This window comes from Muntiacus reevesi, chromosome 9 (genome assembly GCF_963930625.1).
Source record: "Muntiacus reevesi chromosome 9, mMunRee1.1, whole genome shotgun sequence".
In the NCBI taxonomy this organism is placed as follows: domain Eukaryota; kingdom Metazoa; phylum Chordata; class Mammalia; order Artiodactyla; family Cervidae; genus Muntiacus; species Muntiacus reevesi.
The window spans coordinates 1,955,970-1,982,707 of record NC_089257.1 but is presented as its reverse complement, the minus strand read 5'-3'; the positions used below and the strand labels follow the sequence as shown (position 1 = coordinate 1,982,707).

The 26,738-nt window shown below is 48.9% G+C and overlaps 1 protein-coding gene across 1 annotated transcript; it reads left to right on the top strand.

The window, feature by feature from the left end:
- The first annotated feature begins 1,535 nt into the window (after positions 1-1,535).
- On the top strand, positions 1,536-10,484 carry LOC136174193 (glycine N-acyltransferase). The gene is made up of 5 exons (XM_065944170.1): positions 1,536-2,509; positions 5,659-5,766; positions 7,190-7,316; positions 9,411-9,582; positions 10,000-10,484. The coding sequence occupies exons 1-5, from the start codon at positions 2,432-2,434 to the stop codon at positions 10,400-10,402; spliced, it is 888 nt and encodes a 295-aa protein (XP_065800242.1). The 5' UTR covers positions 1,536-2,431; the 3' UTR covers positions 10,403-10,484.
- Positions 10,485-26,738: the final 16,254 nt, after the last annotated feature.

Genomic DNA, 26,738 nt, shown 5'->3' with positions numbered 1-26,738 from the left:
CTCGCGTCACACTTTACATTTCACTTCTGGGTGATATCACACGGCGGCTATCTTTGTCTTTCTGACTTCCTTTACTTAGTATGATAATTTCTAGACCCGTCCATGTTGCTGCAATGGTATTATTTCATTCTGTTTTATGACTGAATAATATTCCAGTGTATATATGTGTGTGTGTGTGTGTGTACATATATCATATCGTATCTTCCTTATCCATTCACCTCTCGATGGACATTCAGGTTATTTTCACATCTTGGTAAATAGTGCTGTTATGAACATAAAGGTACCTATATCTTCCTGAATTATAATTTTGTCTGAATATGTGCCCACGAGTGGGATTGCTGGATCAAAGGACAACCCTATTTTTAGTTGTTCGAGGAACCTCCATACTGCTTTCCACAGTGGCTGCATCCATTTACATTCCCACCAACAGTAGAGGAGGGTTCGCTTTTCTCCATAACCTCTCCAACATTTCTTATTCATAGACTTTTTAATGATGGCTATTCTGGCCTCACCCCACCGGGGTCATATTATACTCGGGTAACCTCCTTGTGAGTTGCCTCGAGGTAAAAGGTAAGATCAGTCTTCAGGAATGCTTCCTTTTTACAGTCCTAAGATCTCCAAATAGGGCTTCTCTGATGGCTCAGTGGTAAGATTCCGCGCGCCAATGCAGGCGACACGGGTGTCACCCCTGTTCCTGAAGATCCCAGCTGCCATGGGGCAACTGAGCCTGTCACCTCTGCTACTGAGTCTGTGCTCTGGAGCCCGGGGTCACAACTACTGAGCCCACGCGCCCTAGAAACCATGCTCTGCACCAGAGAAGCCCCTGCAGGGAGAAACTCCGCGCTGCAGCGAGAAACTCCGCGCTGCAGGGAGAAGCCCGCGCGCTGCAGGGAGAAGCCCGCGAGCTGCAGGGAGAAGCCCGCGCGCTGCAGGGAGAAACTCCGCACTGCAGGGAGAAACTCCGCGCTGCACGGAGAAGCCCGCGCGCTGCAGGGAGAAGCCCGCGCGCTGCAGGGAGAAGCCCGCGCGCTGCAGAGAGAAGCCCGCGAGCTGCAGGGAGAAGCCCGCGCTGCAGGGAGAAGCCCGCGAGCTGCAGGGAGAAGCCCGCGCGCTGCAGGGAGAAACTCCGCACTGCAGGGAGAAACTCCGCGCTGCACGGAGAAGCCCGCGCGCTGCAGAGAGAAGCCCGCGAGCTGCAGGGAGAAGCCCGCGCTGCAGGGAGAAACTCCGCACTGCAGGGAGAAACTCCGCGCTGCACGGAGAAGCCCGCGCGCTGCAGGGAGAAGCCCGCGCGCTGCAGGGGGAAACTCCGCGCTGCAGGGAGAAACCTGCGCGCTGCAGGGAGACGCCAGCGCGCTGCAGGGAGAAGCCTCCGCACTGCAAGGGGAAGCTCACGCACTGCAACTTGAGAACAGCCCCGGCTTGCTGCAATAGAGGAAAGCCTGAACAGCAACGAAGACCCAGTACAACCAAAAGTAAATAAATAAATAAAAATCCTACAATACACGACAAGGGTCTGGACTTTTCTGCAAGACATAACTTAGTACAAAGGAACCGGAAACCTTTCCCACATCCAGCGTATATTATGTACTCAGTATATATATGTTGATTGGATTAATCAATCTATCTATGTCTCTGGAAGGTGGAGTTACTAAACAGGTAAATACAGCATTTCTTGCATCAAATCATCCTCATCACCCCTTACTGAGAGCATATTATGTGCTAGATGACAGAGGATGAGATGGTCAGATGGCATCATTGACTCAATGGACATGAGTTTGAGTAAACTCCAGGAATCAGTGATGGACAGGGAGGCCTGGCGTGCTGCAGTCCATGGGGTCACAAAGAGTTGGACACGACTGAGCAACTGAACTGAACTGAGTGCAATAAAGGTAACAGATACTTTAATAAATAAGATGAGGTTTCTGCCCCAGAGGAGAACACAGTCTGGAAAAGCAAACTCTAGCCCAGGGTAACAAGTTTTGCAATGCAAGTATGCAAAAGCACTTATAAGAGCAGAGAAAAGGGAGGGATTGTTCTGTCTGAACTAAGAAATAAACAGGGATCATCGTCCAGTGGAAGTTATCACGACACAGTAAATCAGCTATACGCCCACAAAAATTTTTAAAAATAAACACAATGTGAATGAATGAGCCAGTTCTTTGACACATGGATCAAAATAGACATTTCATTTTTAGGTGTTGAAAATGAGAATATGTATTTGCATAGTTTTCCTATATCAATGTGTATATATCGGTTTATAACTAGAGATGATTGGACTAACGCTGTACACGCGTGAGAAATCAGAGAGACCCTGAAGAGGGCGCTGGCAATCAGCACAGAACCTGCTGCTCCTGCTCCGGAGTCTCCCCCAGCCCCTCTCACTCACGGCTGTTTCCCAGTTGTCTCTCTAGGCTTAGGTGTCTACACGATGTTCCCATTGCAAGGCGCCCAGATGCTGCAGATGCTGGAGAAATCCTTGAGGAAGAGCCTTCCTACGTCCTTAAAGGTGAGAATGGCAAATTCTTGGGAAGCTTTCCCCTTGGGGAGTGAGGACGAGGAAGTTCCTGCGAGCACAGAAGAGAGACTAGTGTTTGTCGACTGCCTGTTCTGTGCCAGGCCTTAGGGCATGTTTCCTCTGGTTTGATTGCATAACCTCTCTGCAAGATGATCGCTGTTCTGCCCACATCACTGATGTGAGGAGGGAGGCTTGGTGAAGTGGTTTGCCCGGTAACCACAGATAGTGAGCTGCAGTGCTACGGTATGAACATAGGAACGCTGAGACCTAACATTGCTTTTTTCGCCAAGCTGAATCAAAAAGTATTCCCTTGCTCCTTTTCAAGAAACATTCCATAACAGCACTGGGAATTTGCCCAGAGCTCTCTAACAAAATTAGCTAAGACTGCTTGTTAATTTTTAACTTTTTCTCCCTGAAAGAACAGTTGCCAGATCACGAGCCTCCTTTGAAATTACCAATGAATCAATTTCTATTTGACTTAAATTTCCCAATTTCTCTGAACATACTGCACATCAGATTATTTTGATAGTCAGGCTGACACTGAGGATCTCTGTTCACCTAGTACAATTGATTAGAAACGTTAGGATTGAATAGGGCATACTCATAAACGCCCCCATCCAGAACTGTTCCCATAGCAGCTCTAACTCATTGGCCGAGGTCCTCGCCTGTGTTCTTTCTTAGCAATGAAAGGGATGGTGTCCATTCCAGTGGAATTTAGATGCAACCACGTGTCTGTGTGGACAGGAGTTTGAGCAAACTCTGGGCCATCGAAAAGGACAGGAGGTCTGGCGTGCTGCAGTCCACGGGGTTGCAAAGAGTTGGACACAACTGAATGACTGAACAACAGCCACAGTGTGTGTGTGTGTCTGTGTGTGTCTGTGTGTGTGTGAACAATCGCTTTTCCCTGAAATATTTTTTGTTTCTCTGCTCAGATTAGAGATTAGATTTCTACTGTTTCATAAGACACTCCTACAAGATACATCGATTTGAGATTAGATAAATGCATTTTTCACCCCCCATACTCTCTAATAGATTTTTCTGCTCCTTCTTACAGTATAAAGGTGGAAAATGTTAGCAGTATTTTATCTGTAGAATATATGGCTTCATTTATTAGAAATAGACTAACGAGGGAAGTCCCTGATGGCCCAGTGGTTGAGACAGCACGCGCCAAGACGGGGGGCCAGTCCCGATCCCAGGCCAGGGGACTGGACCCCACCCGCCAAGCTAAGGAGCACAGGCAGCAGCTGGAGATGCACATGCCGCAACTCAGAGCTGGGGCAGCCCCGCAGACCAATATTAACAAGCGAAAGAGCCTGATGGAACTAGGCACCCTGTCTCTAAATCACTGCCTGAAAATGCCTCCAGATCAACTAATTTAAAACTAAAAGCCACCCACTTCAGGGGGTCCCACTAAATACAGAATCTCTGTTACTTAGTTTTAGTAACTTCTTTCACTTGAGAAATCCTTGAGATCTGGGCAACCTCTCAGAGAAACGGTCAATTTTTCTTGGTGGTAACATCAGTTATACATCTTAAGAACACTTGCCTAAGATATTTTTTATGGTGAGTAGCTATTTTTGAACATGCTTCAGCCTAAAACTTTCTCCTCAAGTTAAGTGGACCCCAAACATTTTGAGAAAACTGTTGGTGGGTCCTAAGGGCCCTTACTTGGAGCATCTCTGTGTTAAGAGAAGGTGGTCCTCTTGGGTCCCCAGCTTTCATGGAGAAATAGCATTGGCTGTGTATTAGAGATGCACATTTTACCCTAGCTCAAATCTACAGTAGTTGTTTGCCGGGTACTTTTAATGGAACCATAACCAAGAACTCAATACTTGATTCTCAGCTCAGAAAATGTCCATCTGTCCTTCTAAGTGTTGGATATCCAGTACATTTTATTGTGTGTGTCAACTCCAGCTGAGTCAATTTAGAGTAGTTGCCTGACTCACTGTGTTCCATGTTCAATAGAAAACAGGTTTTAATTAATTCTGCCAGAGGAATAAGAAACAGTAACAGTTACACATATTTTCAGACCTTGTAATGAGTAATATATTAACATAAAATGGTTGTACAGACTTCCCAGGTGGTGCTAGTGGTAAAAACTCCTGATGCTAATGCAGGAGACGCAAGAGATGCAGGTTTGATCCCTGGGTCGGGAAGATCCCCCGGAGGAGGAAATGGCAGTATCACTCCAGGATTCTTGCCTGGAGAATCCCATGGGCAGAGGGCTACAGTCCACGGGGCGGCAGAGAGTCAGACATGACTGAGCAACTAAACACAATCACAAAGCACAGTTTTACAGCGCCAAATGCCGACGTGTAAAAACACCTGTATTTTACCAGACTCCACTGAATTTCTATTTCAAGCCTCCATTCATGGCTGAAAACAATAAATCCAGGTAAGATCAGTCAACACAGATTTTCTCCTCTTTCTCCATGATCTGACATCAATAGTTCACATGAGGTGGAGAGTGGTAGGAGGGAATATGTTGAAAAGTCTGTGGTCATCATTAGCCATGGTAGAAGTCACTCAACTGGATAACTTGCTTTTTTCCCACCTTTGGTCTCTGGCAGTTTCCATGCTGGCATCTGCAGAGGTTTCATGCCCACAAGAGTCACAAGGCCCATGGTAGAATTTACTCACTGCTGCGTTCCCCAACCCACGATCCACGGGTGCCCACATACATTCTCTTCCTGCTTCCCCAGTTTGGAACAAGTCTGTTGCTCCATGTCTGGTTCTAACTGTTGCTTCTTGACCTGCATACAGGTTTCTCAGGAAGCAGGTAAGGTGGTCTGGTATTCCCATCTCTTGAAGAATTTTCCACAGCATATTGTGATCCACATAGTCAAAGGCTTTAGTGTAATCAATGAGGCAGAATTAGATGTTTTTCTGGAATTCTCTTGCTTTTTCTATGATCCAATAGATGTTGGCTATTTTATTTATATTAGATGGGAAGAAAAGTTTCTCCTTTCAGGTGAAAAAAAAAGGTTTCACATGGAGATTTTTGACATAGATGCCCTATTTGTCTTTTTTCCACTATAAAATTTCATGATTTCATAGAAATAAGCCTTGTCCTGATCAAAGAAGGTACTTTGCCCTTCCTTCCTGATAAGCTGACCCTCTCACTTTCTCGGACACTGCAGGTTTATGGGACCGTCATACACATGAACCATGGAAACCCATTCAATCTAAAGGCCCTGGTGGACAAGTGGCCTGATTTTAATACAGTGGTTATCCGCCCCCAGGAGCAGGTAAGGGGCCAGGTGTGGAATGAATGTGCCGTGTTTATATTTGCCATGTGCTTAGCGTGTGCCTGGCAATGCGGTAGACACTGGAGGCATGGAGATGAAATGCAGTGATAGTGAACAGGTCCCTGTGCTCAAGAACCTCAGAGTCTGGAGGGAAATGTAGGTAGATAACAAATTACAATTTAGCATAAAGCGTGCAAGAACAGAAAATGTACAGCATGCAAAGAAATGAAAACCGATGCGCCATGGAGGTTGCAGACGAAAGTTACAGAATCAGGTGAGAGAGAGGTCTGAATGGACGTTCCATCGGGACTGGGTTTTGTTGATAAATACGTCCTTGTTAGGCTGGAAAAGAACGGAGGACATTCTAACCAGAGAAAGTAGCAAGGACAAAAATAGGAAGGTATAAAACAAGACAGTTAGCTAAGGTGATTATATAAGCAAACTTATATTAGAATTTCTGTACGCATTTTGGAAAAATATAAAAAAGTAGTAAAACTAAAAAGTTAATATTTTAAAGACAATGCATTCTAGGCTCATTTTTAAAATATATAGTAAAATTATAACTTTATAAATATATAAATATACTTTTCCTGAAAATAATATTATTTAAAAACTGGAAACAAAAAAATATATTTAATGAATACATTTATTTTGATAATAAAAAATGAACTGAAATAAAATTATTTGATCTTTTATCTTCAATGGGATATTAAGAAACAAAATTTGTTAGTGGTATCATTGCTGAATTATGAATCTGTTTTTATGAAACATATTCCAAACATTTTTTAAATGCTATAATTCCACACTAGCTGTGGTTATGTTTTTCTGTGACTTTTTCTTCCAAATAATCTCACCTCTTTTTTAATAATTTGACAGGGTTTCTCTACATAGGTGATTTCATTGTTTTCCTGTAATTACAGCTTGTTCAACTAGTGTATTATGTGAGTAAGCATTTCCAAAAGGTTTTCCTCTTCTTTATCCTGATTAAGTATAGATAGAAATTTCAACCCAGAATTATCAATATCTAAATTTAACACTGTCATTCTCCAGTTGGTATATTCAACAAGCATTTGAAATATGAAACATCTATTCTTGCAACAGAAACTTTTCCTTGTCATTGCTTTGATCGCTGTTGAGGAAAAGAAAATATAGAAAACTGCTTTCTAGATGGTTGTGCCTTTGTTTGAGCTGAAATTTTGACACAATATGTAATATTCTTCAGTTTTTCATCATAATTTGAATACCTTAATCTCTTATTTTGATCTCATAACTTAAATGATTCAGAAAAATTTGTAATGCACAAATACAGATGGCAATATGTTATTACTTAAAAATACCAGTTTAGTAGATTTTAGGGAAAAAAAGTATTAAAATTTTGAAAAATACGAAATTAATTTTGTCCCCCATTTCTTTATGATAACAGGACATGAAAGATGACCTTGATCACTACACCAATACTTACCAGGTCTACTCTGAAGATCTTAAGAATTGTCAGGAATTCCTTGACTTACCAGAAGTCATCAATTGGAAACAACATCTGCAGATCCAAAGTAAGTGAAAGGGATGGAATCCGTGCTGACTCACATCTCCATCCTAGCGATATCTTCTTGTCATGGACATCTTTTCCTCAAGCGCCAGACCCTCAGCCTGCTCTCAGCTTTGTTGTTGTTCAACCACAGCCGTACCTGTACGGGGGAGAGACACCCTCCAAGCGTGTCTGGGCTTCGTATAGAGGGCTGTACACAATCCCCGGAGAGCCGAGGATTTGTGCCACACTTGGCAGACATAAGCGGGATGTCTTAGGATGGTTGGGTATCAGAGCAGATTTTCCCAGGGACTTTCCTGGGGCTCAGCCAGTAAAGAATCTGCCTGCAATGTGGGAGACCTGGGTTCGATCCCTGGGTTGGGAAGATCCCCTAGAGAAGGGAAGAGCTACCCACTCCAGTATTCTGGCCTGGAGAGTCCCATGGACTCTATAGTCCACGGGGTCGCAAAGAGTCGGACACGACTGAGCGACTTTCACTTCACTTGCAGACATAGCCAGGGTGACTTAAGGTGGTAGGGTATCAGAGCAGAGCTTGTCCCAGGGACTTCCAGTCTCAGATCACCTCTCAGGTCACAGAGAGCAGCTGTCATGGTTATGAGCATCCCCTCCAGAGTCAGACCACCTAAATGGCATTCGCCTGTGACTTTGTTACGTGACTGTAGCCAGAGACCATGATCCGAGATCATGATTTATGTATATAGAAACGAGGACAATCAGTTCATTGCCATTCGGTGGCTCAGTCATGTTCAACTCTTTACAACCCCATGGACTGCAGCACGCCAGGCCTCCCTATCCATCACCAATTCCCAGAGTTTACTCAAACTCATGTCCATTGAGTCGGTGATGCCATCCAACCATCTCATCCTCTGTCATTCCCTTCTCCTCCCGCCTTCAATCTTTCCCAGCATCAGGGTCTTTTCAAACGAGTCAGTCCTTCGCATCAGGTGGCCAAAGTATTGGAGTTTCAACTTCAACATCAGTCCTTCCAATAAAGGACCCAAAACACAGCCGTGTTGAAAAGATTCAATGAAATCTTGAGCAGGAAATGCCGAGTACAATGTCTGGATGTTTCAGTTCATTTCACTGCACAGAACAGCCTGTAATTCTGTGAACTGACAGTTGGGCTGGGCTTGGCAAGGCAGTTGCTCTCTTGGTCTCCTCTGGGTTTACATATGCATCTGCAGTCAGCTGATGGGTGGGTCTCGGGCTGGTTTCCCTAGCATGGCCTCACTTATGTCTGACTGATGGTCTGACTGTCGGCTGGCTCCTGGCTGTGGTCATATCACGGATGGCGCACACGTCGTCAGCAAGCTAGCCCAGGCTTATTCATGCTGTGTTGATCTCAAGGTAACAGACATGCATAGACATGGTGAGCCCCAATGTGCAGACATTTTTAAGCCTCTCCCTGCATCAATATACTCTTCCCCATTGATGAAACCAGTCAAAAGTTCAAGGTCAGATACAGGGCAGGAGGGGACTATTCCAGGGAATGGATACAGGGACGTGTGGGCAAACTGAGGACCATTCCTGCAATCATCTCTGCAGTCATCTACCACACTGGAAATGCAGTAAGTTCTCCATAGATGGTGGCGGCGATACTGATGATGACTTCTCTTCTCTGATCATCAGAACCACATGGTTATGTAGCTCAGGAAACTTAGGTCTTGGCATGACCGTGGCTGAATGAATTCCTAGACATGTTTTCAATTTTGTAAAAGCAGGAAAACTGCACGAATCCTGACTACATAACCCCAGACACGCAGCAGCCACACCCAAGTGTGAGTGGTCCAGACCTGCCCAACTCTCTGTGACCCCAGGGACTGTAGATGCTCAGGCTCCTCTGTCGGTGGAATTCTCTAGGCAAGAACACTGAAGTGGGTGCCATTCCTTTCTCTAGGGGAACTTCCCAACCCTGGGATCAAATCTGGGTCTCCTGCATTGCAGGCAGATTCTTTACTGGCTGAGTCAGCAGGGAAGCAGCCCCAAGCCCATCCCCAAAGTTCTCCATCTATAACCCCTCAGAACTTCCTACTCCACTGGAGAGCTTTTCCCTAGAATGGACTTAAATCATGGCATGCCTCCTTATAATCCCATCTAGGTACACAGTCCAGCCTGAATGAAGTAATACAAAATTTGGCAGCCACGAAATCCTTCAAAGTCAAGCGATCAAAAAACATTCTCTATATGGCATCTGAGACAATCAAGGAACTGACTCCATCCCTGCTGGATGTAAAGAACTTACCAGTCGGCGATGGCAAACCCAAGGCCATGTGAGTTTGATAAAAGCTGCTCTGTACCACTTAGACCTCTCACTGCGCAAGCAGCCTCCAGCCTTCTCTGTCTGCTTTCACCCGGGCTCCCCAGAATCCATCTTCTTCAAAGCAGCCAGAACAAGCTTTTTTTAAAAATGTAATTCAAGCCGTGTTTCTCTTCTGCTTAAAATACGCCACCAGGCCCGCTCCTCCGGAGCGTATCAGGCCTCTGCCGCGCTCTCTGCCCTGTCTGGCCCTTCTGGCTCACTCAGCCCAGCAGCATGGCCTCTCTCTCGTCCTCGTCCTGCCAAGCTCAGCCACAGTCCAGGACGCTGTGCCCACTCTCCTCCGCCTCCCGTCTCTCGGGCTAATAGAGGTGGGGACAGGTGCAAACCGCTAAACTCACAGACTGCTTTTCTCTTGGAACACCCACAGCGACCCAGAGATGTTTAAGCTCGTATCTGCGGAGCCTAGCCACGCGGCTTTGGCGAACAGGTTCTGGCTTTTCGGCGGCAACGAGAGGAGCCTGAGGTTCATTGAGCGCTGCATCCGGAACTTCCCCACCTTCTGCTTGCTGGGGCCGGAGGGGACCCCTGTGTCCTGGTCCCTGATGGACCAGACGGGAGAGATGCGGATCGGAGGCACCCTGCCCGAGTACCGGGCCAAGGGGCTCGTCACCCACGTCATCTACCAGCAGGCCCAGTGTCTGCTCAAGCGGGGCTTCCCCGTGTATTCTCACGTGAACCCCAAGAACCAGATCATGCAGAAGATGAGTCAGAGCCTCAATCACGTGCCCATGCCCTGCGACTGGAACCAGTGGAACTGTGAGCCTCTGTGACCAGTCCTGAGCGCCAGCCAGGGTGGGGTGGCCTGAGGGTGTGACGGGGGGCAGAGCATGGTGGAGGGAAGAATAAATTGTGTCTGTGATCACTGTGAAGGCCTGTGGCTGCAATCACTGGGAAGGCAAGTGTGGCTGCAATCACCGGGAAGGCGTGTGTCCGTGATCACCGTGAAGGCGTGTGTCTGTGATCACAGTGAAGGCGTGTGACTGTGATCACTGTGAAGGCGTGTGGCTGTGATCACCGGGAAGGCGTGTGACTGTGATCACCGTGAAGGCGTGTGTCTGTGATCACAGTGAAGGCCTGTGACTGTGATCACCGTGAAGGCGTGTGTCTGCGATCACTGTGAAGGCGTGTGTCTGTGATCACTGTGAAGGCGTGTGTCTGTGATCACTGTGAAGGCATGTGACTGTGATCACTGTGAAGGCGTGTGACTGCGATCTCTGGGAAGGCGTGTGTCTGTGATCACAGTGAAGGCGTGTGGCTGTGATCACCGGGAAGGCGTGTGTCTGTGATCACAGTGAAGGCCTGTGGCTGTGATCACTGTGAAGGCGTGTGTCTGTGATCACAGTGAAGGCCTGTGGCTGTGATCACTGTGAAGGCGTGTGTCTGTGATCACAGTGAAGGCGTGTGTCTGTGATCACCGGGAAGGCGTGTGTCCGTGATCACCGTGAAGGCGTGTGTCTGTGATCACAGTGAAGGCATGTGACTGCGATCACTGTGAAGGCGTGTGTCTGTGATCACTGTGAAGGCGTGTGTCTGTGATCACTGGGAAGGCGCGTGTCTGTGATCACAGTGAAGGCGTGTGACTGTGATCACTGTGAAGGCGTGTGTCTGTGATCACTGTGAAGGCGTGTGTCTGTGATCACTGGGAAGGCGCGTGTCTGTGATCACTGTGAAGGCGTGTGTCTGTGATCACTGGGAAGGCATGTGAGTGCGATCACTGGGAAGGCGTGTGACTGCGATCTCTGGGAAGGCATGTGACTGCAATCTCTGGGAAGGCATGTGACTGCGATCACTGTGAAGGCGTGTGACTGTGGTCACTGTGAAGGCGTGTGGCTGTTATCACTGTGAAGGCGTGTGTCTGCGATCACTGTGAAGGCGTGTGTCTGCGATCACTGTGAAGGCGTGTGACTGTGATCTCTGGGAAGGCGTGTGTCTGTGATCACCGGGAAGGCTTGTGGCTGCGATCACCGTGAAGGCGTGTGTCTGTGATCACTGTGAAGGCGTGTGTCTGTGATCTCTGGGAATCCGTTTGACTGTGATCTCTGGGAACGCGTGTGTGTGATCACCGTGAAGGCGTGTGTCTGTGATCACTGTGAAGGCGTGTGTCTGTGATCACTGGGAAGGTGTGTGTCTGCGATCACCGTGAAGGCGTGTGGCTGTGATCACTGTGAAGGCGTGTGGCTGTGATCACTGTGAAGGCGTGTGTCTGCGATCACTGTGAAGGCGTGTGTCTGTGATCTCTGGGAATCCGTTTGACTGTGATCTCTGGGAACGCGTGTGTGTGATCACCGTGAAGGCGTGTGGCTGTGATCACCGTGAAGGCGTGTGGCTGTGATCATTGTGAAGGCGTGTGTCTGCGATCACTGGGAAGGTGTGTGTCTGCGATCACTGTGAAGGCGTGTGTCTGCGATCACTGGGAAGGCGCGTGGCTGTGATCACTGTGAAGGCGCGTGGCTGTGATCACTGTGAAGGCGCGTGTCTGTGATCACTGTGAAGGCGCGTGGCTGTGATCACTGTGAAGGCGCGTGTCTGTGATCACTGTGAAGGCGCGTGTCTGTGATCACAGTGAAGGCGCGTGTCTGTGATCACTGTGAAGGCGCGTGTCTGTGATCACAGTGAAGGCGTGTGGCTGCGATCACCGTGAAGGCGCGTGGCTGCGATCACCGTGAAGGCGCGTGTCTGTGATCACTGTGAAGGCGCGTGTCTGTGATCACAGTGAAGGCGCGTGTCTGTGATCACTGTGAAGGCGTGTGACTGTGATCACTGTGAAGGCGCGTGTCTGCGATCTCTGGGATGGCGCGTGTCTGCGATCACAGTGAAGGCGTGTGTCTGCGATCACCGTGAAGGCGTGTGGCTGCGATCACCGTGAAGGCGTGTGGCTGCGATCACCGTGAAGGCGTGTGTCTGTGATCACTGTGAAGGCGCGTGTCTGTGATCACTGTGAAGGCGCGTGTCTGTGATCACTGTGTAGGCGCGTGTCTGTGATCACTGGGAAGCCGCGTGTCTGTGATCACTGTGAAGGCGTGTGGCTGCGATCACCGTGAAGGCGTGTGACTGTGATCCCTGGGAGCGCGTGTGTGTGATCACCATGAAGGCGTGTGGCTGCGATCACCGTGAAGGCGTGTGGCTGTGATCACCGTGAAGTCGTGTGTCTGTGATCACCGTGAAGGCGTGTGGCTGCGATCACCGTGAAGGCGTGTGGCTGTGATCACCGTGAAGGCGTGTGTCTGTGATCACCGTGAAGGCGTGTGGCTGTGATCACCGTGAAGGCGTGTGGCTGCGATCACCGTGAAGGCGTGTGGCTGTGATCACTGTGAAGGCGCGTGTCTGCGATCACAGTGAAGGCGCGTGTCTGCGATCACCGTGAAGGCGTGTGGCTGCGATCACCGTGAAGGCGTGTGGCTGCGATCACCGTGAAGGCGTGTGGCTGTGATCACCGTGAAGGCGCGTGTCTGTGATCACTGTGAAGGCGCGTGTCTGTGATCACTGTGAAGGCGCGTGTCTGTGATCACTGTGAAGGCGCGTTTCTGTGATCACTGGGAAGCCGCGTGTCTGTGATCACCGTGAAGGCGTGTGGCTGCGATCACCGTGAAGGCGTGTGGCTGTGATCACCGTGAAGGCGTGTGGCTGTGATCACTGGGAAGGCGTGTGGCTGTGATCACTGTGAAGGCGCGTGTCTGTGATCACTGGGAAGCCGTGTGTCTGTGATCACCGTGAAGGCGTGTGTCTGCGATCACCGTGAAGGCGTGTGTCTGCGATCACCGTGAAGGCGTGTGGCTGTGATCACTGTGAAGGCGTGTGACTGTGATCACCGTGAAGGCGTGTGGCTGTGATCACTGTGAAGGCGTGTGGTCTTGATCACTGTGAAAGCGTGTGTCTGTGATCTCTGGGAAGGCGTGTGACTGCGATCACTGTGAAGGCGTGTGGCTGTGATCACTGTGAAGGCGTGTGTCTGCGATCACAGTGAAGGCGCGTGTCTGTGATCACTGTGAAGGCGCGTGTCTGTGATCACAGTGAAGGCGTGTGGCTGTGATCACTGTGAAGGCGTGTGTCTGTGATCACTGTGAAGGCGTGTGGCTGTGATCACCGTGAAGGCGTGTGGCTGTGATCACTGTGAAGGTGTGTGTCTGTGATCTCTGGGAAGGCGTGTGTCTGCGATCACCGTGAAGGCGTGTGTCTGCGATCACCGTGAAGGCGTGTGGCTGTGATCACCGTGAAGGCGTGTGACTGTGATCACTGTGAAGGCGCGTGTCTGTGATCACTGGGAAGCCGTGTGTCTGTGATCACTGTGAAGGCGTGTGGCTGTGATCACCGTGAAGGCGTGTGGCTGTGATCACTGTGAAGGTGTGTGTCTGTGATCACTGTGAAGGCGTGTGACTGTGATCACTGTGAAGGCGCGTGTCTGTGATCACACTGAAGGCGTGTGTCTGTGATCACTGTGAAGGCGTGTGTCTGTGATCACCGTGAAGGCGTGTGTCTGTGATCACCGTGAAGGCGTGTGTCTGCAATCACTGTGAAGGCGTGTGGCTGTGATCACTGTGAAGGCGCGTGTCTGTGATCACTGGGAAGCCGGGTGTCTGTGATCACTGTGAAGGCGTGGGAGCTTGCGGCCCGGGGGAGGCCGTGTGAATGGCCAGCCGGCAGCTCCTGCCCCTGTACTCAGGGCGCGATGCGCCTGCCTCAGAGGTCCCCGCATGAGCAGCGGCTGGTCCCTGTGCCGCGGGTGCACAGTTCTGTTCCCCACTCTGCAGGGATCCCTGCCAACGCTTCCTCATTAACCACGTGGTGCCCCGAGGGATTCCCCTGGGACTCTTAGGGCGGGGTGGGCGCGCCTCGCCACTTTTTCCAGGGAAGGGTATGACCTCCGGGCCTTCATGACCTAGCCGTTAGTTTCTGTGGCTCTTCCCTTAGTGAAGAGCAAGCGGACTCTACCCATCAGGTCTGTAGAGGTTGCCTCTCATCGCTGCTTCACGGGTACTTTAAATACGTTGCATACAAAGAGAGGCCTTCCCAGGTGGCGCTGGGGATAAAGAAGCCTCCTGCCGGTGCAGGAGACGTGAGCGGCGTGGGTTCAGTCCCTGGTCTGGAAGGTCCCCTGGAGGAGGAGCTGGCAGGCACTCCCGTGTCTGGCCTGGAGGAGTCCGCAGGCGGAGGTGTGTGGCCGGCCGCGCGCCGCGGGCTGCAGAGCCTGACACCCCCGAGCGACCGCCCACGCGCCGGCCGGGTCTGAGCCGCCGACGCGGCCAGCGTGCGTGATGGAGCGGGCGAGCGAGCACGGCGAGGCTGACGCAGAGCGCTCGCCCCCGCACCGCGGAGAAAACAGCTCACTGTCGCGTCTGAGAGCGGGGCCTCTTGCAGCCACCGGGCCCGCAGGAGGCAGGAGGAGCGGGGCTGCGGCTAAGGTGCCGGCGCAGGCTCGGCGGTGCGGGACGGGGCGGCGCGGGGAGCCTGGGGAGAGGACGGCGGCCCGCCCGGCCCGCGAGGCGGCGCTCACCGAGCACGGAGCCGAGGCCGGGGGTGGCCCGCGCGTCTCTGCGGCTCCTCGGACCTTGGCGCCTCGCTGCGGGGTGCCAGGCCCCTGCGGGCCAGACCGCTGGCTCAGGGGAGAGTCCGGCTGCCGGTGTGCGGAGCTGCTCCTCCTGGTCGGGGCGGGTTAGGGGTGTGCGGAGCTGCTCCTCCTGGTCGGGGCGGGTTAGGGGTGTGCGGAGCTGCTCCTCCTGGTCGGGGCGGGTTAGGGGTGTGCGGAGCTGCTCCTCCTGGTCGGGGCGGGTTAGGGGTGTGCGGAGCTGCTCCTCCTGGTCGGGGCGGGTTAGGGGTGTGCGGAGCTGCTCCTCCTGGTCGGGGCGGGTTAGGGGTGTGCGGAGCTGCTCCTCCTGGTCGGGGCGGGTTAGGGGTGTGCGGAGCTGCTCCTCCTGGTCGGGACGGGTTAGGGGTGTGCGGAGCTGCTCCTCCTGGTCGGGGCGGGTTAGGGGTGTGCGGAGCTGCTCCTCCTGGTCGGGGCGGGTTAGGGGGAGAGGTTCCTGCCCAGCCCTGCCCCAGCCTGAGCGCCAGAACTGCAGCAAGCGGCGCCCGCACGAAGGGGATCCCCTGGGTCAGGAGCCGGTTTCCGTTGGTCCGTCTAAGCTTGGAACTCGGCTCAGCAGTTGGGGGTTAAGGCCTCCACTCACACACACACACACACACACACACACACACACACACACACACACACACATGATGGAGGTTTAATTTCTTGAGTAGTCAAGAGAGCTTCCTTTTTGTATTGGGTGGTTTTTATATGAGAGTTGGTTTTTTATATTGGGTGAGGGCAGAGTTGTGTCCAGGGCTTGGGCAGGAGGAGTAGCTTGGGGGGTCTTGGCCACCCATTTGGTTTTGCTGTATGCAGGGGGCATGCTCAGAACCCTGCCTTTCCTTCCCACACCCTGTTTTGTCTTGTTTTTTCACCCCCTGCTCTATCAGTAAAGAACCTGCCTGCCAGTAGAGGAGACATAAGAGACATGGGTTTCATCCCTTGGGTGGGGAAGATCCCGTGGAGGCGGGCACCGCAACCCTCCCCAGTGTTCTTTCCTGGAGATCTCAAGGACAGGGGAACCTGGTGGGCTGTGGTCCATAGGGACGCAAAGAGTCGGACACGACAGAACTGACTTGGAACATAGCACACTTCAGAAGTAGCAACTGGGCATTTTTGGTCTTTTCATACCTTTTTGTCCTGTTGCTATTTAGCTGCTCAGTCATGACCGACTCTTTGCAACCCCGTGGACCACAGCACGCCAGGCTTCCCTGTCCTTCACCATCTCCTGAAGTTTCGGTCCATGATTTGTCTCAATTGCACATGCACACAGTTATTTTTAGTCCCTTAAAATCTGGTCCCCAAAATAACACCATTGGCATTACTTGAGAATTCTTAAGCTCCACACAAGACTGCTTTTTTAAACAATATTTATTTTATTTATTTATTTTTGACTATGTCAGGCTTTAATTGTGGCTCTTGGACTCTGTCCACACACAGGCGCCTCTCTAGCTGCTGTGGCCCCTTGGCATGTGGGATCTTATTTCCCTGACCAGGGATCGAACTCTTTTCTGCTGTATGGAAGGCAGATTCGCTAACACTGGACCGCCAGGGAAGTCTCAAAGAGCTGCTTGGAACCCCAGAAGTACCTTCAGAATTTGGGGTTTGGGCTGAAAGAGCTATTATAACAGAATAATTTCTACAACAGTGTTGTGGGGAAGAGCCAATTCTGACTCTATGTTGAGTCTGTTTCTTTGGCTTTAATCTTTGCTTGTCATTGCTCTTGTTATTATAATCACACTTAATAGCCTACCTTGGGGAACCTGCCCCTGTACCTGACTATTAAACTGAAGTGCCTTTGTTCAGCTCACAGAGAGACTCTCAAGAGAGACTCAAGAGACAGACTCAGGGTGAGCTAGCTTACCTTGAGAAAAGAAGAAATTGACACGTTCCCCCACCCCCCATTGGCAAGATTAATGACCTTTTTAGTTTACTTTCTCCCTCCCCTCCCTCTCTGTCCTATAAAAGAACCTGGCATCCAGACCCCTTGAGATGGTTATTTTGAGACATTAGTCTGCCATCTTCTTGGTCTGCTGGCTTTCTGAATAAACTCACACTCCCTGCCTTAACATCTCATCTCCAATGTTGGCGTGTTCTGTGGCCAGAACACAGTGAGCTTGGGCTCAGTAAAGACAGCAGCCGGTTCCTCCTCCCCTCTCCTGCACTCTATGAACCCTTTTCAAATGAGCATCATTGGCACTCTTTTCCGACCCCTTCATCTGAAGTCAGCTGACTGGTAAATGTAGAGCCAGCCTTTCTCTCCGCAGAGAGCAATCCCCCTACAGCCCGAGGAGCGCGACGCTTAGCTTCCCTCTCTCTCCTTGTCTGGTATCATGAGGTCTTTTCTTCTTTACTGAGTGTCGTGACGTCTCCCCTCCCTACTGCAGGGTCCCCGAGCCCCTCTTCCCTTGCTGCCTTCAGGGCCTTTCTGGGGGCGATGCTTTAGCTGGTGCTCAGCTATAGAAAGCGGAGCTCTTATTCTGATGTGTTAAGAAAGCTGTGGTGTGCTGCTAAGGGCCGTGGTGGTCCCAAGTCCTAACTGGTATCATCCTCTTTCCTTCTGTTTTCCTTCAAGCAGGCCCTCTTCCTCTGGCAGTGTTGGGACAGTCTTCCCAAAGAGACTCGGAGATGAATCATCTGGTGGCCTCACCAGTGACACTCTCACAAGACCCTTAGTCACGTTACAGAGGGTTCAAATATCTTGAAATAATGTGCTGCTGTCCAGTGAGACGCCAGTCTCCTCCCTACACAGAGCCTCCCCGACTCTGTCCCTGGTAGTCCAAGCTCCTCTCTCTGGTCCAGGTGCACCCGGCCCCTCCTCTCCCGATGCCGCTTCCATGGACCATGTAGATTAAGCTTCCACAACCAAACAGAATCTCTTGGTTATATGTGGACTGGAGGATGGGGATTAAGCAGGCTCAGCTTTCAACAATATCAACTAAAAACTGTCACTTGCTATCTGGTTCTAAAGGATGGTCATTAGCCATCACAGTTGCTAGCCTTCAACACACCCCTTGAAAAGATTTCAGGGTGGAGATCAAGAATGAGGCACTCATACTCTGGGAAAGCGGGCAGAACAGATCTTCAGAGAGTTAGACGTTTTCAGGGGAAACTTTCATGAATCCCAACTCTTGCATCTTTCCATACTGAGAAAAGCCCTAAAGTCATTCACCGCGGAATCTATCCATCATGCCTAACAGTGATCTACCAAGAAGTGTGCTTGCTCGCAAGTGCCCCTGCTCCAAAATCACATACATGCTGACCTCCCCCTTTAGCTTTTCATTTTTTAAAACTTTTTATTTTGGTTTGGAGTAAAATTGATTGGACTGCAAGGAGATCAAACCAGTCAATCTTAAAGGAAATCAGTCCTACACACTCATTGGAAGGACTGATGATGAAGCTGAAACTCCAATACTTTGGCCACCTGATGCGAAGAACTGTCTCACTAGAAAAGAGCCTGATGCTGGGAAAGACTGAAGGCAGGAGGAGAAGGGGACGACAGAGGATGAGATGGTTGGATGGCATCACCAACTCAATGGACATGAGTTTGAGTAAACTCCAGGAGGTGGTGATGGACAGGGAGGCCTGGTGTGCTGCAGTCCATGGGGTTGCAAAGAGTCAGACACAACTGAGCAACTGAACTGAACTGATTGTGTTAGTTTCAGTTGTACAACAAAATGATTCAGTTATACATACACGTGAATCTATTCTTTATGGAATTCTTTTCCCAGTTAGAGTGTTACACAACATTGAGCAGAGTTCCCTGTGCTGTACAGTAGGTCCTTGTTGGTTATCCATTTAAAATATAGCAGTGTGTACCTGTCAGTCCCAAATTCCCTAACTGTCCCTCCCCCCTCCCCTCCCCCAGTAATCATAAACTCTTTCTCTAAGCCTGTGAGTCTCTTCCTGCTTTATAAATAAGTTCATCTGTATCATTTCACCCACCCCAGTCTCCTACCTCTTTGGAGGAATTCCTCAGAGTTATCTGAAGGGCTGTCTCACAGGCTAGTCCTCAGCAAACCCCACAATAAATCTGAAACCCACAGCTTTCACCTCGTGCATTTTTATTGACATTTCAGTCAACAGGAACAATTTTTTCTTGGCTGAGTTGGGTCTCCTTCGTAATGTGTGGGCTCTTCCTGATGTCTGGACTCTTCGTTGGGGCATACAGGCTTTCTCCAGCTGTGGCACGAAGGCTTAGCTGCCTCTTAGCATGTGGGATCATAGTTCCTTGACCAGGCATCAAACCCATGGCCCCTGCATTGGAGGGCGGACTCTTAATCACATGACCACCAGGAAAGTCTTGACAGGAACAACGTTAGTATCTCTTTCCTGGGACAGTGTTGCTGAAACTCAGCCTCTGTTCCCCAGTGCCGAACAGAAACGTGCAGACAGAGTTCTGAGTCAAGTAGAAAAGAGCTGCTCTCACTGCTTGACCAGACACAGGAGGCCAGAGTTGGCTAATGCCTTGAAGACCATCTGGCCCAGGCTGGACAGGAAAGAGAAGGGTTTTCTCGTGTTCAGGGAGCAGGGTGTGATGAGCGTGGACAGTTTTTGGACTAGTTGGCATCAAAGTGAAGTTGCAAGCATCATCAGCCTTCTGGTTTCAACCAGCCTAGGATCTTTGTTCTTGTGGTCAGCAGTTGTCGTTTGGAGAGGGTCTTCTTCCTGTAAAAACTGCGTAGGGATGTGTGTCAGGCCTTTATCTACACCTTTCAGAGGACTGTGAGTTCACTGATTCTGTTATGTGGCAGGATTTTATTCTAAATTGTTACCCATTCCCTAACACAACAGCTATTCTTTGTTTCTTCATCTTCACATTTGCCAATCATTAGCTCTTGAGTCGGCATTTTACTTCAAAAGACAAGGACACAGGGGTCCGCACAGTTCCAGCAGGTGTTGCAGAAAAGGATACTGATCCAGTTAGTCTTTCTGTTTTAATTTTCTATGCTGCATTATGTGTGTGTGTGTGTGTGTGTGTGTCTGTGTGTCTATGTGTGTGTGTGTGTGTGTCTGTGTGTCTGTGTGTGTCTATGTGTATGTGTGTGTGTCTGTGTCTGTGTGTCTATGTGTATGTGTGTGTGTGTGTGTCTGTGTCTGTCTGTGTCTGTGTGTGTCTGTGTCTGTGTGTCTGTGTGTGTCTATGTGTGTGTGTGTGTCTGTGTCTGTGTGTCTGTGTGTGTTTGTCTGTGTGTCTGTGTCTGTCTGTGTCTGTGTGTCTGTGTGTGTGTCTGTGTGTGCGTGTCTGTGTGTGTGTGTGTCTGTGTGTGTGTCTGTGTATCTGTATGTATGTCTGTGTGTCTGTGTGTGTCTATGTGTGTGTCTGTGTCTGTGTGTGTATCTGTGTGTGTGTGTGTGTTTGTGTGTGTGTATGTCTGTGTGTGTGTGTATGTCTGTATGTCTGTGTGTCTGTGTGTGTGTATGTCTGTGTGTCTGTGTCTGTGTGGGCGTGTCTGTGTGTGTGTGTGTCTGTGTATCTGTGTGTGTGTCTGTGTGTCTGTGTGTGTCTGTGTGTGTGTCTGTGTATCTGTGTGTATGTCTGTGTGTCTGTGTGTGTCTATGTGTGTGTCTGTGTCTGTGTGTGTATCTGTGTGTGTCTGTGTGTGTGTGTGTGTGTGTGTGTGTGTATGTCTGTATGTCTGTGTGTCTGTGTGTGTGTGTGTGTGTGTGTCTGTGTCTGTGTCTGTGTGTGTCTGTGTCTGTGTGTCTGTGTGTGTCTATGTGTGTGTGTGTGTCTGTGTCTGTGTGTCTGTGTGTGTTTGTCTGTGTGTCTGTGTCTGTCTGTGTCTGTGTGTCTGTGTGTGTGTCTGTGTGTGCGTGTCTGTGTGTGTGTGTGTCTGTGTGTGTGTCTGTGTATCTGTATGTATGTCTGTGTGTCTGTGTGTGTCTATGTGTGTGTCTGTGTCTGTGTGTGTATCTGTGTGTGTGTGTGTGTTTGTGTGTGTGTATGTCTGTGTGTGTGTGTATGTCTGTATGTCTGTGTGTCTGTGTGTGTGTATGTCTGTGTGTCTGTGTCTGTGTGGGCGTGTCTGTGTGTGTGTGTGTCTGTGTATCTGTGTGTGTGTCTGTGTGTCTGTGTGTGTCTGTGTGTGTGTCTGTGTATCTGTGTGTATGTCTGTGTGTCTGTGTGTGTCTATGTGTGTGTCTGTGTCTGTGTGTGTATCTGTGTGTGTCTGTGTGTGTGTGTGTGTGTGTGTGTGTGTATGTCTGTATGTCTGTGTGTCTGTGTGTGTGTGTGTGTGTGTGTCTGTGTGTGTGTGTGTGTGTCTGTGTCTGTGTCTGTGTATGTCTGTGTCTGTGTGTGTCTGTGTGTCTATGTGTATGTGTGTGTGTGTGTGTCTGTATGTCTGTGTGTCTGTGTGTGTGTGTCTGTGTGTGTGTATGTCTGTGTGTGTGTGTGTGTCTGTGTGTATGTCTGTGTGTCTATGTGTGTGTCTGTGTGTCTATGTGTATGTGTGTGTGTGTGTCTGTGTGTGTGTCTGTATGTCTGTGTGTATGTCTGTGTGTGTGTATGTCTGTGTCTGTGTGTGTGAACGGCTTCTCTGGTGGCTCAGTGGTGAGGAATCTGCTTTCAATGCAGGAGACTCAGGTTTGATCCCTGGGTTGGGAAGATCCCCTGGAGAAGGAAATGGTAACCCAATCCAGTATCGTTGCTGGGAAATGCCATGAACAGAGCTACCTGGGGGGCTACAGCCCACGGGGTCACAAAAGACTCAGATATGACTTAGTGACTAAACAATAACAACACCTATATAGATAGATAGAGAAATGTATAGTGTATTTGTGTAATATATTTCATGTGATTATAATATAAGGCTTAAGTAATGACCTGGGAGAGGAGGATCTTCAAAGATCTACTTAACAGACAGGTCACTCTCCAGTCAATTAAAAAGTCATAGAAAGCCAGAGGGAAAAAAAATCATCATAAAACCCACAGAATATTACAACACTTCTGGCAAACTGGAAAGAGCTAATGAGCTGGGAGTTCCAGGAAGACCAATGTAGAAAAGCAATCAACTAAGTGTCAATCATGACAGGGATGCTGAAAGTATCCAGGCACCCAGACGGCTGGGGACCTGGGCTGTTTCCTACTGAGGAAACTAAGGAAATTCTGGGAAGTGTTTGAGCACAGGGACTGAGTCTGTCCTGTTCACCACACATCACTGCTTCCTCAGAGCGCAGGCCATTTCGTCGCCCTTCATCACACTGCACTCTTTCTCTCCGTTGGCTTCTCCAGCCACATTCTGCACCTGCTCAATGCTCTCTTGTGTTCAGGTCTGCTTTAGAGAGGCACGAAGTTCCACTGGTTCCAGCCGTGGGGCACAAAGATGCTCTGCATGTTGGAGCATACTCTTTGCATGACGTGATTGGCCTTGTCGACGTGGGAATACAAGGGGAACCCAAGTTTGTCCAGAGTCTGGACGTGGACACAGGCGAGGAAGGAGATGAGCCCCTTGGCCCGGTACTCGGGCAGGGTGCCTGCCATCCGCAGCTCTCCTGTCTGGTCCATTAGCATCCAGGACACAGGGGTCCCCTCGGGCCCCAGCAGGCACGAGCTGGGGAAGGTCTGGATACAGCGCTCGATGAACCTCCGGCTCCTTTCATTGCCACCAAAACACCAGAGCTTGTTCACCAAGACAGCATGGGCAGGATCCAGGGTTGAGCGTGTCAACAACTTTCGGTGGCTATTGGGATTGGAAGGAAAGAATAGCCCACAACACTGAAGCCCCTGTGTCCCTGTCCTTTGAAGTCAAAGGCTTTTGCTGTAGCCTCCCAGGCTTCCCCTGAGTCTCAAGAGATGATCTCAAGGGTTCGTGAGCAGAGGGCTTCCCTGGTGGCTCAGTGGTAAAGGATCCACCTACCAATGCAGGAGATAAGGGTTTCAGTCCCTGGCCTGGAAGAGCCTGCGTACATGGAACAATTAAGGTTATGTGACACAAATATTGAACCCACACTCTAGAGCTCATGGGCAACTACTGAGTCCACACACCCTGGAGCCACAGTCTGCACTAAGAGAAGCCACAGCAGTAAGGAGTCCGTGAGCTGTAACGACAGAGTAGCCCCCAGGACCGCACTTAGGGAAAACCTGCACGGCAGCCATGACCCAGCACAGCCAAAAATAAATAATTAATAAAATCTTTTTCTTAAGAGTTAATGGAAAGATCAGATCACGATGGAGGAATAGAAGGACATGTGCTCATCTCCTCCTGCAAGAGTACCAAAATTGCAACTAACTTTGAACATCATTGACAGGAGGACACTGAAACCCACCAAACACAGGCTGCCCACGCTGAAGAAGCTGAAGCTGAGCGGGTCTGTGATGACCTACCAGACCTTCTAGAACTAACACCCAAAAGAATATGTCCTTTTCATTAGAGGGGACTGGAATGCGATTATATTTTTTGCAGCCAAAGATGGAGAAGCTCTATAGGGTCAGCAAAAACAAGACCAGGGGCTGACTGTGGCTCTGATCATGAACTCCTTATTGCCAAATTCAGACTTAAATTGAAGAAAGTGGGGAAGATCAGTAGCCCATTCAGGTATGACCTAAATCAAATCCCTTATGATTATACAGTGGAAGTGAGAAGTAGATTCAAGGGACTAGATCTGATAGACAGACTGCCTGAAGAACTATGGATGGAGGTTCGTGACACTGTACAGAAGGTGATCAAAACCATCCCCAAGAAAAAGAAATGCAAAAAACCAAAATGGCTGTCTGAGGAGGCCTTACGAATAGCTGAGAAAAGAAGAGAAGCAAAACGCAAAAGAGAAAAGGAAAAATATACCCACCTGAATGCAGAGTTCCAAAGAATAGTGAGGAGAGACTAGAAAATGTTCCTCAGTGATCAATGCAAAGAAATAGAGGAAAGTAATAGAATGGGAAAGACTATATATCTCTTCAATAAAATTGGAAATACAAAGGGAACATTTCAAGCAAAGATGGGCACAATAAAGGACTGAAACAGCAAGAACCTAACAGAAGCAGAAGAGATTAGCAAAAGGTGGTCAGAATACACAGAGCTATACAAAAAACGTCTTCATGACCCAAGTAACCACAAACGTGTGATCGCTCACCTAGAGCCAGACATCCTGGAATATAAACTCAAGTGGGCCTTAGGAAGCATTACTATGAACAAAGCAAGCGGAAGTGATGGAATTGCAGCTGAGTTATTTAATATCCTAAAAGATGATGCTGTGAAAGTGCTGTACTCAATATGACAGCAAATCTGGAAAACTCAGCAGTGGCCACAAGACTAGAAAAGGTCAGTTTTCATTCCAATCCCAAAGAAAGGCAATGCCAAAGAATGTTCAAACTACCGCACAATTGCACTCATCTCACAAGCTAGCAAGGCAATGCTCAAAATCCTTCAAGCTAGGCTCCAACAGTACATGAACCGAGAACTTCCAGATGTACAATCTGGATTTAGAAAGGTGAAGAAACCAGAAATCAAATTGTCAACATCGGTTGGATCATAGAAAAAGCAAGAGAATTCCAGAAAAACACTACATCTGCTTCATTGACTACACTAAAGCCTTTGACTGTGTGGATCACAACAAATTGGAAAATTCTTAAAGAGGTCTGAATACCAGATCACCTTACCTGCCTCCTGAGAAATCTGTATGCAGGTCAAGAAGGAACAGTTAGAACCAAACATGGAACAACAGACTGGTTTAAAGTTGGGAAAGGAGTATGTCAAGACTGTATATTCACCCTGCTTATTTAACTTACATGCAGAGTACATCATGTGGAATGCCAGGCTGGATCAAGCACAAGCTGGAATCAAGAGTGACAGGGGAAATATCAACAACTTCAGATACACAGATGACACCCCTTAATGGCAGAAAGCAAAGAGAAACTAAAGAGCCTCTTGATGAATGTGAAAGGGGAGAGTAAAAACTGGGTTAAAACTCAACTTTAAAAAAACTAAGATTATGGCATCTGGCCCTATCACTTCATGGCAAACAGATGGGGGAAAAGTAGAAAGTGACTGAATTCATTTTCTTGGGCTCCAAAATCACTGCAGATGGTGACTGCAGCAGTGAAATTAAAAGATGCTTGCTCCTTGGAAGAAAAGTTATGATCAGCCTAGCATATTAAAAAGCAAATTATCAGCATATTAAAAAACAAAGACATCACTTTGCCAACAAAGATCCATATAATCAAAGCTATGGTTTTTCCAGTAGTCATGTACACATGTGAGAATTAGACGATAAAGAAGGCTGAGTGTTGAAGAACTGATGCTTTTGAACTGGGTGCTGGAAATGACTCTTGATAGTCCCCTGCACAACAAGGAGATCAAAACAGTCAATTCTAAAGGACATCAGGAGACACAGGTTCGATCCCTGGGTGGGAAAGATCCCCTGACGAAGGGAGTGGCGACCCACTCCAGCTTCTTGCCTGGACAGAAGAGCCTGGCGGGCCGCAGTCCATGGGGTTGCAGAAGGGTCGGACACGAGTTAGCAACTGAACAACAGCCACAACAGAGCCCGGGAAGGGGAGGAGGGAGGTGCTGTCTCCTGAGTGTGACCTGGGATCTGGCCTATTGACCTCATGCAGCTTGGATTTCAGAGTAACTGCAGAGTCTGAGGGCAAAGAGCAGCCTGGTGTTTCCAAAAACAAAAAAGATAATCATTGCTTTGTGACATCTTCTCCACTTACATGAGCAAGACAAATCAAAGTGCTCATATTGTATTATGCTCAGAATATGATGATAAATATAGGAAAAGGAATAATTTCGACTTAAGAAAAGTGTATCCGGCTTCTATTCTGTAAACGCAACTTGTTAGGTATCATGAAAAAAATCTTGCATTTTCCAGATCTGAACTAATAAAGGAATGAGGAAAGATCTGGGCATTTCCCGGAGGTGTGTGGGTAAAAGGAGCACTTAATATCTGAAGACACTCTAAACATTACCCTGTTTAATCCTTCTGGTCATATTTTAAGATAAGCAGCTTTTTGTCTCCTTGAATGATAAGAAAGTTGTTGTCCCTTATTGGCAAGAATTATAAGGGGCTTCCCTGGTGGCTTGGATGGTAAAGAATCTGCCTGCAATGCTGGAGACCCAGGTTCAGTCCCTGCATCAGGAAGACCCCTCGGAAAAGGAAACAGATACCCATTCCCGTATTCTTGCCTGGAGAATTCCACGAACAGAGGAGCCTGGAAAGTTACAGTCCATGTGGTTGCAAATAGTCAGACATGACTGACCACACACACACACACACACACACACACACACACACACACATTGCCCGAAGAGGAAAAGCATTCCTGCGATAGGAAAAACACTTCACCATATGGTGCGCCATGTGCCTCTGTGTCTAACTGTTCTGATGCGCCTTTTTCTATTTCCCTGATCCTTTACACACTTATCGTTTATTGGGTGGTAGACAGCCTGAATCATGGGCTGTCAGTTGCTGGGTTTTGTCATACAGATTTATAATGCTGTCTCTTGTCCTGGTGAAGTCTCCAGCCTGGTTAGCTGCTGGAATCCGTTGGATAATGTCAGGTGTTGCTTTAAACCAGAGTTAGGGTGAATCTA

What these genes read in the sequence shown, in the direction of transcription:
- LOC136174193 (XM_065944170.1), top strand. Translation starts at nt 2,432, where the DNA reads ATGTTCCCATTGCAAGGCGCCCAGATGCTGCAGATGCTGGAGAAATCC. An exon ending in GCCTTCCTACGTCCTTAAAG is followed by an intron (nt 2,510 to 5,658) that starts GTGAGAATGGCA and finishes CGGACACTGCAG; the next exon opens with GTTTATGGGACCGTCATACA. An exon ending in ACAACATCTGCAGATCCAAA is followed by an intron (nt 7,317 to 9,410) that starts GTAAGTGAAAGG and finishes AATCCCATCTAG; the next exon opens with GTACACAGTCCAGCCTGAAT.